The 19434-nt window shown below is 43.4% G+C and overlaps 1 protein-coding gene across 2 annotated transcripts in view; it reads left to right on the top strand.

The window, feature by feature from the left end:
• The window catches only part of aldh1a3 (aldehyde dehydrogenase 1 family, member A3), a 139036-nt gene that overhangs the window by 83190 nt on the left and 36412 nt on the right, over positions 1-19434 (top strand). Inside the window, exons 4-6 of one of the 2 annotated variants that reach the window (XM_048615911.1) lie at positions 15654-15783; positions 15949-16010; positions 18655-18783. The exons of the other annotated variant lie outside the window; for it this stretch is intronic. Of the exons in view, the coding sequence (XP_048471868.1) occupies positions 15654-15783; positions 15949-16010; positions 18655-18783 (321 nt within the window). The remainder of the gene's footprint in view (positions 1-15653; positions 15784-15948; positions 16011-18654; positions 18784-19434) is intronic. 2 annotated transcript variants of the gene reach the window in all.

The raw sequence follows: 19434 nt of genomic DNA, 5'->3' as shown, positions 1-19434 counted from the left end.
GGGAGGTGCTGGAGGCCCTGTTGGGCTTAAAAACAGACAAATCCCCTGTCCCAGAAGAATTGCATCCTGGGCTGCTGTGAGAGGTGAGGCAGGAAATTACGCGGGCTCTGACACAAATTTTTAATTCCTGTCTGGCCGCAGGGGAAATGCCAGAGGACTGGAGGAAGGCAAATGTGGTTCCACTTTTCAAGAAGGGTGGTAGAGATGAACCAAGAAATTACAGACCAGTGAGTCTCACATCTGTGGTAGGGAAACTATTGGAGAAAATTCTGAAGGAGCGAACTCATAGTCATGGGTTAATTTTAGCATGGCTTTGTCAGAGGGAGGTCATGCCTAACAAATTTGTTAGAATCTTCTGAAAATGTGATCAAGTGTGTGGACGAGGGAAGTTCAGTTGATGTGGTTTATATGAATTTTAGCAAAGCTTTTTGACAAGATCTTACATGGGAGACCGATTGAGAAAGTTAAAACACATGGAATTGAGGGAAACTTGGTGAGATGGATCAGAAACTGGCTTAGTAATAGAATACAAAAGGTAATGGTAGAAAGCTGATTGAGATACCGGTGTCCAGCAGCATACTGCAAGGATCAGTACTGGGACCCTTATTGTTTGTTATATACGTAAATGATATAGATGAAAATTTCGGGGAATGATAAGGAAATTTGCAGACAACACCAAGATTGGTAGAGTGGTTAATAGTGAAAAAGATGGTTATAGTTTACAGGAAGATCATGAGTTGGCCAAATGGGCAGACAATGGTGGATGGTATTTAATCATGATAAGTGTGAGGTGATGACTTTAGAAAAAGAAACAAGATGAAGGAGTATTTAATGAGTGGCAAGACACTGGGCAGCTTGGGAACAAAGGGATCTTGGGGTAATTATTCACAGATCCCTAAAGTCAGCAGAGCATGTGAATAGGATAACTAAGAAGGTCAATGGGACACTTGCCTTCATCAGTCATGGAATAGAGTTTAAGAGCTAGGAGGTAATATTGGAGTTGTACAGAGGGTTGACCAAACCACAACTGGAGTACTGTGTGCAGTTCTGGTCACCTCACTGCAGGAAGGATGTGATAGCACTAGAGGGGGTACAGAAGCGGCTTACCAAGATGTTGTGTGGGATGGAGAAACTGAGCTGTAGGGAGAGACTAGATAGGCTTGGATTGTTTCCTTTAGAGCAGAGAGACGGAGGAGGGACATATTTGAGGTTTATAAGATTATGAGGTATATAGACAGGATGAATAGAGAGCAGCTGTTCCCTTGGCTGAGGGGTCAATCACAAGATGGCATTTAGGGTAAGGTGCAGGTATAGAGGGGATTTGGGAAAAAAACATTTTCACTCAGCGAGTGTTGGGAATCTGGAATGCACTGCCTGGGAAGGTAGTGGAGGATGGAAACCTTATAACCTTTAAAAAATATTTGGATGAGTACTTGAGGTATCACAATATTCAGGGATATGGGACAAGTGCAGGAAAATGGGATTAGCGCACCTTTAGTGGTAGTTATGTCAGTGCAGACTCGAGGGGCTGAAGGGCCTTTTCTGCACTGTACAAATCTGTGAATCTATGAACTGCAATCATTCAATTTCCATTTTAAAATCTACAATTGATCTATCATCAATTGCCATTTGTGGAAGAGAGTTCCAAACCTCTGTCATCCTTTGTGTGTAGAAGCGTGTCCTCATTTGAACCTGATAAGTTCTGATTGGAACGCATGAACTTTATTAATCATGGAAGAGAACTTAGGAGAGCTTTTACTGTCCTGTTATAATAGTAATGTTATAATGGATGATAGTATAAGGTAGGGGTGGAGGTTATATAGACCTTAGGTTTAGGGTAAAAGTTCGGCACAACATTGTGGGCTGAAGGGCCTGTACTGTGCTATACTTTTCTATGTTCTATGTTCTAATAGCTATTCACTGAGGTAGGCGGATGCCCACCTCTGCTCACCTGAGGCTGTATCTACTCTGATGCTGAAGAAATGAAGAAAATATGAAATGCATGAAACTGAGAAAGAGCCCATGCTGCCTGACATTGCTGACAGCAGGTACCCACTGGAACTCCTTAACTAGCCCAGGACCCAAGGATTAACCATTTGGACACTGCATCTTGAGCACAGATCTATCAGTGGTGTTTAAACTAGCACAGCCCTGAATGTTAGTGTTTCAGAGTTGCTTCAACCCGCCATGGATGATTTGACAGGAGGCAAGCATTCCTCAGTGCGCTGATCCTTATCACTGGAGCTCTGCTGAAGCACATGCCCTGCAATGAACACCTTGGCACGAAGCCATAGCCACAGACACCTAGGCAGCTAGGATTCTTTAACAACGGCAGTTTCCCAAGGGTATAGGGTATCATTGATTGTACAGATGGGGCCATTCAGCCTCAATCAGGCCAAACGTTACCTTTGACAAGTAGAAAAATACAATAGTTATGTGGAGATGATATTCATTGTGCGGAGCTTCCTGCTGATGGAGTTCTATCCTGGAAACTAAATCATTCCTGAATCTTCAATGTATCTATTCTAAAGAGATTAATTGTAGAATGTGTCATCTCTGAGTTAGCTTTGCTTTTTGGCTTTAAACTATGTTATGACCATTCTGGTAATAAGTATTTAACAGATTGATATCCATATGTTGAATTGGGCAGCAAAAGACTTTCAGTGATTTACAAACCTTTTATTGTTAAGTTATAATTGTTAAGTTAAGTTATAATAACACAAGTTTCCACCTTTCCCTTCTGGACTCTTTCTCTATCCAGAAGCCAATTCCCTCCAAATGGGAAAGAATCCAGCTCTTGTTATTTTTTAAACACATTACCAAATCACTTTTTTGTTTAATTGCAAAGAACAAGAAGCAAGCCTTTTTCACACAGAGTGCACAGCCCAAAACAACCCATCTTTGGGTCCTGGGCTAGTTAATGAGTTCCAGTGAGTACCTGCTGTCAGCAATGTCACCACTGAAATAACTAATTTAAACAACTAAGCTAGTAACGATTAACAAGCATTGCCCATCAGAGCAGCACAACAAATGGCAGGAAAGAAAAGGGTGGAGAAAACAAAAGAAGTGCTCAATCAAAATTCTGTTGGAGGGGAAGATAATACACACAAGCCTCAGTGGTGCCCATCTCTAAATCTCTAAAAGCAAAAGAGCTCAGCTTTTAAATACAATACCCAGTGAGCATGCCTGCTCCCAATCAACTTTGGAGCTGTTCTGGATGACGCTTAAAGGGACCTGCTTTTCAAATACACAATGAACAGAGATGAGGAAAATTATTATGATGCATATGGCTAAACAAGGGCAGTATGTTCGAATCTAAGACCAATGACTCTTGTGCGAAGCAGTCGATCAACCTCTTATATAAAACATAGAACATAGAACTGTACAGCAAAGGTACAAGCTTTTGGCCCACAATGTTGTGCTGAACATGATGCCAAATTAAACTAATCCCTTCTGCCTGCCCTTGGTCCATATCCCTCCAATTTTTCCAATTTTGTGTGCTTATCTAAAAGTCCTCTAAATGCCCCTATCGTATCTGCTTCCATCACCACCCTTGGCAGAGTGTTCCAGGCTCCTACCACTCTCTGTGTAAAAAACGTACCCCTCTCATCTCCTTTGAACTTTCTCCCTTTGACCTTAAATGTATGGCCCCCTAGTATTAGACATTTCAACTCTGGGAAAAGATTCTGACCATCAACCCTATCTATGCTTCTCATAAATTTATAGTCTCCCCTCAGCCTCCGCCACTCCAGAGAAAACAACCCAAGTTTTTCTAGCCTCTCCTTATAGCTCATGCCCTATAATCCAGGCAGCATCCCAGTAAACATCTTCTGCACTCTCTCCAAGGGCTCTACATCCTTCCTGTAATATGGTGACCAGAATTGAACACAATACTCTGAATGTGGCCTAATCAAAGTCTTATAAAGCTGCAACATGACATCCCGACTCTTGTACTCAGTTCCCGACCAATAAAGGCAAGCATGCCATACGCCTTCTTTACCACCTTATCTACTTGGCCACTTCCAAGGAGCTATCGACTTGAACCCCAAGATCCCTCTGTATATCAATGTTGTTCAGGGTCCTGACATTAACTGTATACTTTTCCTTAACATTTGACCTCCCAAAGTGCAGCACCTCACACTTAGAGTCATAGAGTATAGAGATGTATAACATGGAAACCAACCCTTCGGTCCAACTCGTCCAAGCCAACAAGATATCCTAAATTAATCTAGTCCCATTTGCCAGCATTTGGCCCATATCCTTCCAAATAGTTCCTATTCATGTAAAGAACAAAGAACAAAGAAAATTACAGTACCGGAACAGGCCCTTCAGCCCTTCAAGTCTGCACCGACATGTCACAACTAAAACCCCCTACCCTCCCGGTGACCATATTCTTCTATTCCCATCCTGGTCATGCATTTGTCAAGGCACCCTTTAAACGTCACTATAGTATCTGCTTCCACTACGCCCCCAGCAGCGAGTTCCAGGCACCCAACACCCTCTTGTGTAAAAAACTTGCCTCGTACATCACCTTTAAACCTTGCCCCTCGCATCTTAAACCCATGGTCCCTGGTAACTGACTCTTCCACCCTGGGATAAAGCTTCTGACTGTCCACTCTGTCCATGTCCTTCATAATCTTGTAGACCTCTATCAGGTCATCCCTCAACCTCCGTCATTCCAGTGAGAACAACTCAAGTTTCTCCAACCGCTCCTCACAGCTAATGCTCTCCATACCAGGCAACATACTGGTAAATCCTTTCTGCACTCTCTCCAAAGCCACCACATCCTTCTGATAGTGTGGCGACCAGAATTGAACACAATATTCCAAATGCAGCCTAACTAAGGTTCTATAAAGCTGCAAAATTACCTGCCGATTTTTAAACTCAATGCCCCAGCCAATGAAGGCAAGCATGCCATATGCCTTGTTGGCTACCTTTTCCACCTGCGTTGCCACTTTCAGTGACCTGTGTACATATATACCCAGAGCACTCTACCTATCAGTACTCTTAAGGGCTCTGCCATTTACTGTATATATTCTATCTGGATTAGACCTTCCAAAATGCATTACCTCACATTTTTTCAGATTAAACTCCATCTGCCATCTCTCTGCCCAAGTCACCAACCGATCTATATCCAATCTTTGATGGTCCTCATCGCTATCCGCAATTCCACCAACCTTTGTGTCATGGGCAAACTTTCTAATCAGACCAGTTACATTCTTCTCCAAATCATTTATATATATTACAAACAGCAAACGTCCCAACACTGATCCCTGAGGAATGCCACTAGTCACAGCCCTCCATTCAGAAATGCAGCCTTCCACTGCTACCCTCTGTCTTCTATGACTGAGCAAGTTTTTTATCCATCTTGCAAGCTCACTCTGACCCCATGTAACTTTACCTTCTGTCTCAGCCTGCCATGAGGGACCTTGTCAAAGGCCTTACTGAAGTCCATGTAGACAATATCCACTGCCCTACTCTCATCGATCATCTTCGTCACTTCCTCAAAAAACTCAACCAAGTTAGTGAGACACAACCTCCCCTTCAAAAAACCATGTTGCCTCTCGCTAATATGCCCATTGATTTCCAGATGGGAGCAAATCCTGTCTCAAAGAATCCTCTCCAATAATTTCCCTCCCACTGACGTAAGGCTCACCAGCCTGTAATTAGCTGGATTATCCCTGCCACCCTTGTAAACAAAGGAACAACATTGGCTATTCTCCCCTGTAATCAGTGAGGAATCAAAGATTTCCCTCAAGGCCCCAGCAATTTCCTGCCTTGCCTCTCTCAGTATTCTGGGGGATATCCCATCAGGCCCTGGGGACTTGTCTACCTAATGTTTTTCAAGACCCCCAATACCTCCTCCCTTTTGATCTCAACATGACCCAAATTATCTACACACCCTTCCCTAGACTCATCATCCATCAATTCCTTCTCTACGGTGAATACTGATGCAAAGTACTCATTTAATACCTCGCCCATTTCTTCTGGCTCCACACATAAATTCCCTTCCCTGTCCTTGAGTAGGCCAACCCTCTGCCTGGCTACCCTCTTGCTCTTCATATATGTATAAAAAGCCTTGGGATTTTCCTTAATCCTGTTGGCCAATGACTTTTCATGACCCCTTTTAGCCCTGACTCCGTGCTTAAGTTTCTTTTGACTTTCCACCCTTGCTTTGTGTGTTCCCAGCCTCCTAGCCTTGATAAATGCTTCCTTTTTGATTAGGCTCACAATATCGCTCATTATCCAAGGTTCCCTAAACTTGCCATACTTCATCCTAAAAGGAACATGCCGGTCCTGAGTTCCCAGGAACGTACACTTGAAAGCCTCCCACATACCGTATGTTGATTTGCCCTCAAACATCTGCCTCAAATCTACATTCTTCAGTTCTTGCCTAATATTGTTGTAATTAGCCTTCTCCCAATTTAGCACGTTTACCTGACAACTACACCTATCTTTATCCATCACTACCTTAAAGCTTACTGAATTATGATCACTGTTCCTGAGCTGCTCCCCTACTGAGATGTCGACCACCTGACCAGGCTCATTCCCCAATACTAGGTCCAGTACAGCCCCTTTCCTAGTTGGACTATCTACATACTGTTTCAAGAAGTCCTCCTGGATGCTCCTTACAAACTCTGCCCCATCCGAGCCCCAAGCACTAGGTGAATCCCAGTCAATATATGGGAAGTTAAAATCACCCACGACAGCAACCCTGTTACTTTTACATCTTGCCAAAATCTGCCTACATATCTGTTCTTCTATCTCCCGCTGGCTGTTGGAAGACCTATAGTAAACCCCAAGCATTGTGATTGCACCCTTCCTGTACCTGAGCTCTATCCATATTGCCTCGCCTTATGAGCCATCCGAGGTGTCCTCCTGCAGTACAGCTGTAATATTCTCCTTAACAAGTAGTGCACTCCCCCACCCCTTTTATATCCCCCTCTATCCCACCTGAAACATCTGTATCCTGGAATGTTAAGCTGCCAATCCTATCCCTCCCTTAATCAAGTCTCTGTAATAGCAACAACATCATAGTTCCAAGTTCTAATCCAAGCTCTAATTTCATCTGCCTTACCTGTTACACTTATCGCATTGAAACAGATGCACTTCAGTCCACCAGATCCGCTTTGATCAGCAACCACATCCTGCCTGCCCTTCCTCTGAGTCTTACTGGCCCTATTCTCTCGTTCCCTTTTAGTCCATTCACTTTTGCATTTGGTTCCCACCCCCCTGCCAAGCTAGTTTAAATCCTCCCGAGTGACACCAGCAAACCTCCCAGCCAGAATATTTGTGTCCCTCCAGTTTAGATGCAACCCGTCCTTCTTGTACATGTCCCATCTGCCCTGGAAGAGATCCCAATGGCCCAGATATCTGAAACCCTCCCTCCTACACCATCTGTTTAGCCAATTGTTGAGCTGTACTATCCTCCTATTTCTAGCCTCACTGGCATGTGGCTCAGGGAGTAATCCTGAGATTACAACCTTGGGGGTCCTGCTTTTTAACTTTCTACCTATTCATATATGCATCCAGATGTCTTTTAAATGTTGTAATTGTACCAGTCTCCACCACTTTCTCTGGCAGCTCATTCCATACACATACCACCCTCTGCATGAAAATGTTGCCCCTTATGCCCCATTTAAATCTTTCCCATCTCACCTTAAACAATACTGTCTAGTTTTGGACTTCCCCACCCCAGAGAAAAGAACTTGTCTATTTACCCTTTCCATGCCCCTCATGATTTTATAAACCTTTATAAGGTCACCCCTTAGCCTCCAACACTCCAGGGAAAATAGCCCCAGACTATTCAGCCTCTCCCTATAGCTCAAGCCCTCCAACCCTGGCAACAGCATTGTAAATCTTTTCTGAAACCTTTCAAGTTTCACAACATCTTTCCTATAGCAGGGAGACCAGAATTGCATGGAGTATTCCAATAGTGGCCTAAACTTTACAGTCGCAACATGACCTTTCAACTCCTATACTCAATGCACTGACCAGTAAAGGCAAGCATACCAAACACTTTCTTCACTACCCTGTTTACCTGTGACTCCACTTTCAAGGAGCTATGAACCTGCACTCCAAGGTCTCTTTGTTCAGCAGCTCTCCCAAGGACCTTACAATTAAGTGTATAAGTCCTGTCCTGATTTGCCTTTCCAAAAATTAGCACCTCACATTTATCTAAATTAAACTCCATCTACCATTCCTCGGTCCATTGACCTATCTGATCAAGATCCCTTTGTACTCTGAGGTAACCTTCTTTGCTGTCCACTACACCTCCAAGTTTAGTATCATCTGCAAACTCACTAGCTATACCACTTATGTTCACATCCAAATCATTTATATCAATAAATGATGAAAAGCAGTGGACCTAGCACCAATCCCTGTGGCACACAGCTGGTCACAGGCCTCCAGTTTGAATACAACCCTCCACCACCACCCTCTGTCTTCTATCTTGAGCCAGTTCTGTATCAAAATGGCTAGTTTTTTCTGTATTTCATGTGATCTAACCTTGCTAACCAGTTTACCATGAAGAACCTTGTTGAACACCTTACTGAAGTCCATTTAGATCACGTTGACTGCTCTGCCTTCATCAATCCTCTTCGTTACTTCATCAAAAAATTCAATCAAGTTAGTGAGACACAATTTTCCACGCACAAATCCATGTTGATTATCCCTAACCAGTCGTTGACTTTCCAAATACATGTAATTCCTGTCCCTTATGATCCCCCCTCCAACAACTTGCCCACCACCAATGTAAGGCTCGCCGGTCTATAGTTCCCTGTCTTCTCCTTACCACTTTTCTTAAACAGTGACACCATGCTGACTATCCCTAATTAGGCCATGCTTTTCCAAGTGCATTTCTAAGTTGTCTTTGTGAGAAAAGGATAACCGAGAGTAACGGTAAGCTCTGATTGAAACTCCTTATGTATTTATAGAGATAGCATAGATGTAGAAGAGGGCTACAGCCACTTGATGACTGGCAAGAGTCACCATCATCTTCTCAACACCATTCTTACACAATAAAAACTGAAAGAACTGTGGATGCTGTAAATCAGGAACAAAAACAGAAGTTGCCGGAAAAGATCAGCAGGTCTGGTAGCATCTGTGAAGAAAACACTGGACCCGAAACGTTAACTCTGATTTTTTTCTTCACAGATGCTGCCAGACCTGCTGAGCTTTTCCAGCAACTTCTGTTTTGGTACCATTCTTACACAGGCTTGCATATTTGTAGTTGATGACACCTCATCTCTAAAGTGTAGAAGACAATTCCAGCAGAAATCTTTCAACACAATTAGCATCATAAAATCTAACAAAGTATTAACTGAGTGTCAGTGAAGGAGTGAGTGGACATTTGTGGGTGTGGTGCTAATCAAGTTGGCTGCTTTGTCCTGGATGGTGTCAAACTTCTTGAGTTTTATTGGAGTTGCTCCCATCTAGACAAGTGAGGAGTATTTCATCACACTCCTGACTTGGGCCTTGTAGTTGATGGACAGGTTTATGGACTTAGGAAGTGACTTCTTAACTGCCAGATGTATAATATCTAGCGTACTCTTGTAGCCACTGTGTTTATGTGGTGAATCCAGTTGAGTTTCTGTTAATGGTAACCCCCAGGATGCTGAAAGTGGGGATTCAATGACAGTAATACCATTCATTGTCAAGAGGTGATGGTTAGGTTCTTACTTCTTCAAGATGGCACTGATGCATGGCGACACTTTGCAAGCTCTCTACATCTTACAATCGCTCTGATCTCTTAAACCTCAATTCTGTTACTGCAGCCGTAACATTGTATTCGTCGCTTTGTTCTATTACCCTTATGCACTGTGTATGGTATGATCTGCCTGTACTGCACGCAATACAAAACTTTTTGCTGTACCTAGGTACATGTGACAATAATAAATCAAATCAAATCAAGAAAACTTGTTGGAGATGGTCAGTACCTTGCATTTGTGTGACATGAGTTTTTATTTAACTTGGCCACTTGATGGAATATACCCCACTTGCCAGGATGAGTGCAGTTCCAACAACAAATAAGCTTGACACCACCCAGGACAATGCTGCCCGCTTGGTTGGCTCCATAAGCACAAGCACCCATTCCCTCCTCACCGATACTCAGTAGTAACAGCGTATACTACCTACAAGATGCACCGCAGAAATTTCTGAAAGATCCTGAGATAGCATATTCCAAACTCACAACCATATCCATCTAAAACAGGAGGAGCAGATACATGGAACACAACCCCCTGCAAGTTCCCCTCCAAGCCACTCACCATCATGGCTTGGAAATATATTGTCGCTCCTTCAGTGTCACTGGATCAAAATTCTAGAATTCCCTTCCCAATGGTATTGTTTGTCTACCAACAGCACATGGATTGTAGTGGTTCAAGAAGGCACTCGCAGCCACCTTCTCAAGGACAATTAGGGATGGACAATAAATACTGGTCCAGCCAGCAATGGTCACATCCCATGAATGAATTTAGAAAGAGAGTTTGCAAATTTTACTCAAAAATTTTCAGTAATGTAGTGTTATCGCTGTGTTATCTGAGCATTCACTTCCCTCTGCCATTTCAATGACTTCAGTGAATCACCAGTGCTAATGCATCAAAAATTCATGATTGGCTGCTGATCCAAAGTGCACTTTATTTTCAGGTATTTGGCCCCTTTCCCCTGTCTGTGGAGAGACAGAGAGAGAGAGAGAGCGATGGAGCTGTTAAACTCAAGCTAGTTTCAGTTACTGCTCTTGGTTCGATCCATGTCCAGGGACTGAGGTGTTTGTGGACAGTCAGTGGTACGGACCAAGACTCGGGCCTCACTGCTGTGCCCTTAACAGGCTTCACAATCTGCTTGCTGTCGTTCACTCTTGGTGTCACGTGTGATCTGCAGTGAAGGAATAGCAGCTGAAAACAGCTGCACGGTACATGGATAGACCAGAATCTGAAAAAGGAGGGGACAACGGGGAGCAGCAGGTGGGGGATGGAGGTATTTGGGGCAAGGAGCGGCACCAGGCCCTGGTCATGGCTTCCAGTATGCCCATTCATGAGCAGCACAGAGGCTGAAGAAGACATAGTGACCAGGCCAGAGTGGAGGAGAGCCACTCCACAGGCACTACCAGGTGGGGAAGCTCCACAATGGCATGTGGCTCAGTGGTTAGCACTGCTGCCTCACAGCGCCAGGGACCCGGGTTCAATTCCACCCTCGGGCAACTATCTGTGTAGAGATTGCACATTCTCCCTGTGTCTTTGTGTGTTTCCTCTGGGTGCTCGAGTTTCCTCCCATAGTCCAAAGATGTGCAGGTTAGGTGGATTGGCCTTGGGAAATGCAGGATTACAAGGCCAGGAATGTGGTTGAGGGTCTGGGGCTGGGTGGGATGATCTTTGGAGGGTTAGTGTGGACCCGATAGGCCAAATGGCCTGTTTCCACACTGTAAGGACTCCATGATTAGCCCTAACTTCCGCCATGGACCCTGAGCCTTTCAGCCTCCAATATCTTCACCCTTAGCATCCACCTCACTGTCTTGTGCATGCATTGGTGCTGATGTCACTCTGAAAAATGTAGTGACATCAGCAGTATCCCTTCCTTCCCTCAGCCATTGGCTATTACGTTGTCCTTTTGCCACAATTTACATTTAAAAATCCAACAGAAAATATACATTTCAATGCACTTTTGGAAATTAAATCATTTTCTGCATGGTTCTGCACATCCTGGTAACTGCTGTGTGACTGGTGGAAACAACTTTCTGCACAGTAAGGGAGGCTGCAGTCATCCTTCAGCAGCTTCAGGCCTGCAGGTCAGGCTTCAGACAGCACCATCACAGCATCATGTCATTGCTCAGTGTTTGTTGTGTACATCTATTGGCTCTGAGGGCTCAATCTGTGGGTGTAGGTACAATGAAACAGAAACTAAGTGGTAAGCACGAGAAAGCAGACATTTTAAATGTATGGAAATAAAGCTTCTGTTCATACACAGAACTTGCTGGGAGCCATCCTGACATATCCCTGAGGCACAAACCTCAATAAACAATTGTTACTAGCTGACAGCAATAGTAAGGGAGTAATAACAGTGTGGAACAGTGGGTTGAGAGTAGTAACACAACCCTGTGCTGGTTCATGCTCCATGGAGCCATTGACACTGTTGGGGCAGCATCTCATTGATTCCATTGAAATTGCAATTGGTCTCAGTCTCCAGGATGGAAACACTGAGCTCCAACCTACAACATTATTGATAGACTTGTGCGTGCTCCTTGACACTGCATGTAGCGTTTCTGGTAGGTTCTGCCAACACACTAGACATCTTGGTGGTAACCCATCAGCTTTATACTCGCATGATCCATCAAAATTCTCATCAGTGTCCTCTGTGGCAAAATTACTGTGTGACTTTTCCCCCTTTTACCTGCGCTGTCCTTCTCCTCACTCCATGCTGTCTGCCAGTGCCTCACCAGTTGTAGATCTCACCTCTCTGCTATTGTCTAAACTATAAACAGTGTCAATGTTTGAGCTGATGGTTGTGACAGTGAAATTGAGTGTAAGCCTGTCTTCTTTACTACCATCTTCCTGCTGAAATGAAATTCCACCTGAAATGAAATCAGGACAAACGTTGGGTTGTTCTGAGGGGAGAACGTCCATCCTGACAGCATCTGCAGCTTGCAAGGCAAGAGGCTGGCGGAGGACAGGCAAATGGACATAAGACAGAGGATTGAGAATGAGGATACCGTTATCCTTGATGGTGTCAGCCCCACTAGTAACCACAGCCTCAGCAATGATCCTTCCCACCATGTCCAGCACTGTTGCCTCCAAGGGAACTGAGACCTCCAGGCCACCTGTGCCCTGCTAGTTACTGCCTGAAATGTCCAAATGTGTGCCACTTCCTGTAGGAGAGATGAAAGTGTGCCAGTAAATGTCATGTGATCTGTTTGGACAATGTGGCAGCCATGTTTGAATAGCTGCTAGTATCTACACACTGTGAGAAGCATGGTGAAGTTTGCAACAATGTCAGGGTGAAGTAATGCATGTCATATCAGGAATGAGTTCAGAGTGGTAAAGATTGCTTATGGATGTGGTATTAGTGTTATAGTATGTTGGTCAATGGGTGATGCTTAGAGCTGCATTTAGAATCTGCCATTTAAAGTCACATTTCCTAACCTTAACTGAACCTTGAGGAGATGGCAGTAGCATGGCATTGTCACTAAATTTGTAATTTATGAAGCTCAGGCTAATATTCTGATTTGTTTCACAGAGACCTTTAAGCAAGTATTGATTGTTTATTAATACTCTTTAGAGAATGAAATCTGCCATTCTTACCTGGTCTGATTGACTTGTAACTGCCTTGAAATAGCCAAACAAGCCCTTCCATTCAAGGGGAAAACAAATGTGCGCCCAGCTTGTGATGCCCACATCCCATGACAAGAATAATCACACCTGTGATGTCATTAACATATTCCAGCATAGAATCAGACAATACAAGTGGCCCTTTGGTCCATCAAGTCTATACCACTAAAACTACACTAAATTTACTTTGTCGATCCTGCCAACAGTTCTCACGTCCCACTCATCAGGTGCCAGGAAACTCTCTGATCTCCTAAGAAAATGAAACATCTCATTTTGTTTCTGTTGCCTTCACCAAGACATTCGGTGTAGAAACCTCTCCCAACACCAGCCAATCCTCGCTCATTCCCAGATTAAATTCAGTGGCAGAGTGACTCCCAGCACCCACTGCACTTATAAAGTATTTTCCCTTGGGGTGTAGGCTGGGTTTAGGTGGTGTTGAAAAAGTGTTTGACAAAGTCCCACATAAGAGATCAATGTGCAAGATTAAAGCGCATGGGATTGGGGAAGTGTATTGAGATGGATAGGAAACTGGTTAGCAGAGAGGAAACAAATAGTAGGAATTAATGGGTCCTTTTCAAATTGGCAGTCAGTAACTACTGGGGTGCCACAGGGATCAGTGCTGGGACCCCAGGTATTCACAATATATATTAATGATTTGGATGAGGGAACAAAATATAACATCTCCAAGTTTGCAGATGATATCAAGTTAGGTGGGAGGGGGAGGGTGAACTGTGATAAAGATGCAGAGATCCTTCAGCATGATCTGGACAGGTTGGGTGAGTGGGCAAATCAATGGCAGATGCAGTATAATTTGCACAAATCATAGAATCCTTACAGTGTGGAAACAGGTCCTTCAGCCCAACAAGCCCACACCGACACTCAGAGCATCCCACCCAGACCCACACCATCTATCTATCCCTGACCACTACGGGCAATTTAGCATGGTCAATGCACGTAACCTGCACATCTTTGGACTGTGGGAGGAAACCAGAGCACCTGGAGGAAACCCACGCAGACATGGGGAGAATGTGCAAACTGTACATAGACAGTCGCCTGAGGGTGGAATCGAACCCAGGTCCCTGGCGCTGTGAGGCAGCAGCGCTAACCACTGAGCCATCATGCCACCCATGAGGTTAACTTTGGAAGCAAAAACAAGGAGGCAGATTATTACATGAATGGCGGTAAATTGGGAGAGGGGAGTGTGCAGTGGTGCCTGGGTGTCCTTGTACAGCAGTCACGGAAGGTAAGCATGTAGGTGCAGCAGGCGGTAAAGAAGGCAAATGATATGTTGGCCTTCATTGCGAGAGGTTTCAAGTACAGGAGCAGGGATGTGCTGTTGCAGTTATACAGGGCCTTGGTGAGGCCACACCTGGAATATTGTAGGCAGTTTTGGTCTCCTTTTCTGTGGAAGGACGCTGTTGGTCTCGAGGGAGTGCAACAAAGGTTTACCAGGCTGATTCCGGGGATTGCAGGCCTGACGTATGAGGAGAGATTGACTAGGTTGGGATTGTTTTCTCTAGAGTTCAGACAAATGAGGCGGGGGATCTCATAGAGACTTATAAAATTCTAACAGGACTGGACAGGGTAGATGCAGGGAAGATGTTCCTGGTGGTGGGTGTGTCCACAAACAGGGGTCACAGTCTGAGGATTCAGGGTAGATGATCTAGGACGGAGATGAGGGGACATTTCTTCACCCAAAGAATGTTGAGCCTGTGGAATTCATTACCACAGGAAGTAGTTGATGCCAAAACATTGAATCTATTCAAGAGGTGACTAAATATAGCACATGGGGCGAATGGGATCAAAAGTAATAGGGAGAAAGCAGGATTAGATTATTGAGTTGGACGATCAGCCATGTTTGAGATGAATGGCGGAGCAGGCACGAAGGGCGGAATGGCCTCCTCCTGCTCCTATTTTTATATGTATGTCACTGGGTCCCCTGTTAAGGCAACAGTTTGAGCAGCACAGTTAGCACTGATGACTCCTTGACATTGTTATATTTGGCAGATAGAATGAAGTTGACACACTGCTTAATTCCACTAAACGGACCTGGGTTAATCATGCATCACAATTTCTATGAAATTCTTAAAAAGATACAGAGAGATGTCCAGGAAGAAGCATTCAAAATGAGATGGAGATTAATCTGCTGGTAATCTGATATTTTATTGTCTTCCAGACTCCTTCTAACGGCACGTGCATATGTGGCAGCCTTAAGTGGCTGAAATGCACAATGCAATTTTCAATAAACTACAATCACTACATCTGTTTTTTGAGGGCTAACCAGTGTATAAACCAATTTGTTCTAAATCCCCTTTTATTTAAACATATCAGACTCTGGAGACCATGGACACAGGAAAACCCTTTCTGCAGTCATTTGCCGTTGACTTAGAGGGCTGCGTAAGGACACTGCGGTACTATGCTGGATGGGCAGATAAGATCCACGGGCAAAGTATACCAGTGGGTACGTCTGTTGTGCACATTGCACCATTTATTAGCAAATCTTGCTGCTTAGAGTACAAATATCTATTAACTCCCACACACCAACACACCCCAACACCTCAATTTTATAAACCTATACTCTGGGATCTGTCTGTCAATTGTTAATATTATGCTTTTCTATTGGCAGATGGAGATTTTGTGATGTTTACAAGACATGAACCGATTGGTGTCTGTGGACAGATTATTCCAGTGAGTTGGAATGAGAAACTCATTCAGTGATACAAGAGCTTAATTTTTATTTTTAAGTTGATTTCTAACAATTCAATTAAAGGAAAATAATTACAGCAATTTTTAAGAAAGCAGTTCTGATGTAAGGAGGGGTTAAGGACAGCATCCTCTGATGCTGCTTGGCCTGCTGTGTTCATCCACCTCTACACCTTGTTATCTCTGATGTAAGGAAGTGTTCTTTTCAAGTGTACTCTATTAAATTAATGTCTGAAAATTCTTCATAAATATTCCTTGATCACCAAAATATAATTAACAAAACTCCAGAGGCTGTAAACATTTTAGCTGTGGCTAAAGAGGATACAAGGCCCAGCAATCTCTTCCCTGCCTCCCTCAGTATCTTGGGAAAGATCCCATAAGGCCCTGGGACTTATCCACCTTAATGTTTTTCAACACCACATCCTCCTTAACAGTGACACATTCCTGAATATCAGTATACCCCTCCCTAATCTTAGCATCAGGGAAATTAGGACTGACAATGAAGGCTCTCCCATCCTGAGGTGTTTACATCCCACAAACAAATAAATAAGTTTTAGAGTCATAGAGTTGTACAGCACGAAAACAGACCCTTCAGTCCAACTCGTCCATGCCGACGAAATATCCTAAAGTAATCGGGCCCCATTTGCCAGCATTTGGCCCATTTCCCTGAAAATCCTTCCAATTCATATTATCATCCAGATGTCTCTTAAATGTTGTAATTGTACCAGCCTCCACCATTTCCTCTGGCAGTTCATTCCATACATGCATCACCCTCTGCGTGAAAAAGTTGCCCCTTAGGTTCCTTTTAAATCTTTCCCCTCTCACCTTAAACCTATGCCCTCTAGTTCTGGGCTCCCCTATCTTGGAGTAAAGACCTTGACTATTTACCCTATGCATGCCCCGCAAGATTTTATAAACCTCTTTAAGGTCACCCCTCAGCCTCTGATGCTCCAGAGAAAATAGCCCCAGCCTATTCAGCTTCTCACTATAGCTCAAACCCTTCAACCCTGGCAATGTCCTTGTAAATATTTTCTGAACCTTTTCAGTTTAACAGCATCCTTCCTGCAGCCAGGAGATCAGAATTGAATGCAGTATTCCAATAGTGGCCAAACCAATGTCCTTTGCAGCTGCAACATGTCCTCCCAACTCCTGTACACAATAAAGGCAAGCATACCAAATGCCTTCTACCTGCGACTCCACTTTCAAGGAACTACCTGCACTCCAAGGTCCCTTTGTTTGGCAACACTCCCAGGACCTTACCAGTAAGTGTATAAGTATTGCCCTGATTTGCCTTTCCAAAATGCAGCACCTCACATTTATCTAGAAAAAACTCCATCTGGCGCTCCTCGGCCCATTGATCCATCTGATCAAGGTCCCGTAGTACTCTGAGATAACCTTCTTCACTGTCAACCAATTTTGGTGTCATCTGCAAATTTGCTAACCATACCCCCTAAACTATCTAATTTGTACAACTACCAATAGTTACTTTCCATTTTTAGGTACAGCACATAAATTGATAACACAACTGATGAACTGCTGGGCTTTCTCACAGTGTTGTGACTGCATTTAATCAAATTCTTTTAACAAAATCAGGACACAGAAGGGAAGGATCTATTCCCTTCCTGCTGAAGTTCTTGACCACGGACAGAAAGGAATGGGATCCTGAGCAACTGGATCTTCCCCAAAATTCCCCTCCTCACCTGTAATCTAATGTTAATCATTATCCCAGTTCAGAAGTTTCTTGCACTGTTGAAACCCGGTGTGAATCCAATGTGAATGCCATTGACCAATAAGCTACCTGTGCAGAAGCAGCTTAGTAATTCAGGCTCTCAGTGAAGGGTTTCATAGCTGTGTGTATGACAGTTCAATCAGTTTATCAAATACTTTGATCTTTCTTGTATGTTTGTAGGCAACAACACCTTTCACAGGTTATTTTTAAAGAGAGGTCTATTTTGTTGTGTTTTGTCCTATTATCCTTCATGCCTGTAATAGACTTGCAGAGATCCACATCACTTCCGAAATATATGCATGAATCACAAATTAACAGACCTGAAAAGCAGTCTTTGTTTTGCCACCTGTGAGGTTGAGGTTATTGGATCTGAGCTTTCTCACACAGTCACACTCCAATCCCACAGAGACTGCTGGCTTCACTCCAGCTCCCAATGGAAACATTACCGCCAATACTAGTTCGGAAAAAGAATAGAAGAATCAGTGAGACAAACCGTTGCAGTATTCATTAAGAATGTCACCAAACGTGGAGAAATACAGAGAGAAAAACCAAAAGAACTGTGGATGCTAGAAATCGGAAACAAAAACAGAAATTGCTGGAAAAGCTGAGCAGGTCTGGCAGCATCTGTGGACTGAAATCAGAGTCAACGTTTTGGGTCCAATGACCCTCAGAACAGAATTGAGCTATTCCAGCAATTTCTGTTTTTGTATGTGAAATATAGAGAGATATTGGCCATTTACTGTAATGCTTTCTATTCCTGAATATCATTCTTCTCCTTCTCACCTTTTTACCTCCAACTGCTTTTCTTATTCACTCAACTGTCTCACTCGTAAATTTTAGATCCTAACAACCCTGTATTTCTACATTTAATCTGATCTGACAATGTGCTTCTTTTCCCAGTGGAATTTCCCCCTGCTGATGTTCATTTGGAAAGTGGCTCCAGCAGTTTGCTGTGGGAATACTGTAGTGATTAAACCAGCCGAACAGACTCCCCTCACAGCTCTTTACATGGGAGCCTTAATCAAGGAGGTCAGTACTGTTCACCTATTATGCTGGAATAGTCAGCAACACCCGCATACCTTGAGCAAAGTTTTAAAAGGTAAATTATCTGATTTTTTGATGCTGGTCATGGGATAAATATTGGCCCAGGGTAGTAGGGACAATTTCCTTCTGTTCTTCAAACAATGCCATGGGATCCCACCTGAACGAGTAATAGACTCAGAATAGAATTAATGGTCACATTGGAGAAATGTGAGTTAATTAGGAAGAGGCAGCAGGGTTTTCTTAAAGGGAAATCATGTTCAATAAATTGTTGGAGTTTTTTAAAGATTTATCAGAGAGGGTCAATGAGGGTAACAATATTGATGTGGTATACGAGGATATCCAGAGGATGTTCGAAACTGTGCCATACTACAGACATGTGTGGAAAATTAGAGCTCATTGAATAAAAGGGACAGGAGAAACTTAACCAAGTGACAAGAAACAGAGAGAAATAGTCAATGGATAGATTGGGGATTGAAATAAGGTTTGTACCGAAGTTCCCTGGGGTTAGTATTGAGACCTTTGCTTTTCCTGGTATACATTAATAATCAAAATCTTTGTGTGGATGAAGACATTTTCAAAGTTTGCAAATGACACAAAACTTAGAAGGTGAAAATCATAGTGTAGTGTTTCAAAAAG

Source organism: Rhincodon typus, chromosome 33, assembly GCF_021869965.1.
Source record: "Rhincodon typus isolate 14 chromosome 33, sRhiTyp1.1, whole genome shotgun sequence".
In the NCBI taxonomy this organism is placed as follows: Eukaryota; Metazoa; Chordata; class Chondrichthyes; order Orectolobiformes; family Rhincodontidae; genus Rhincodon; species Rhincodon typus.
Note: the sequence above shows the minus strand (reverse complement) of the source record. Positions and strands in the feature narration are given on the sequence as shown.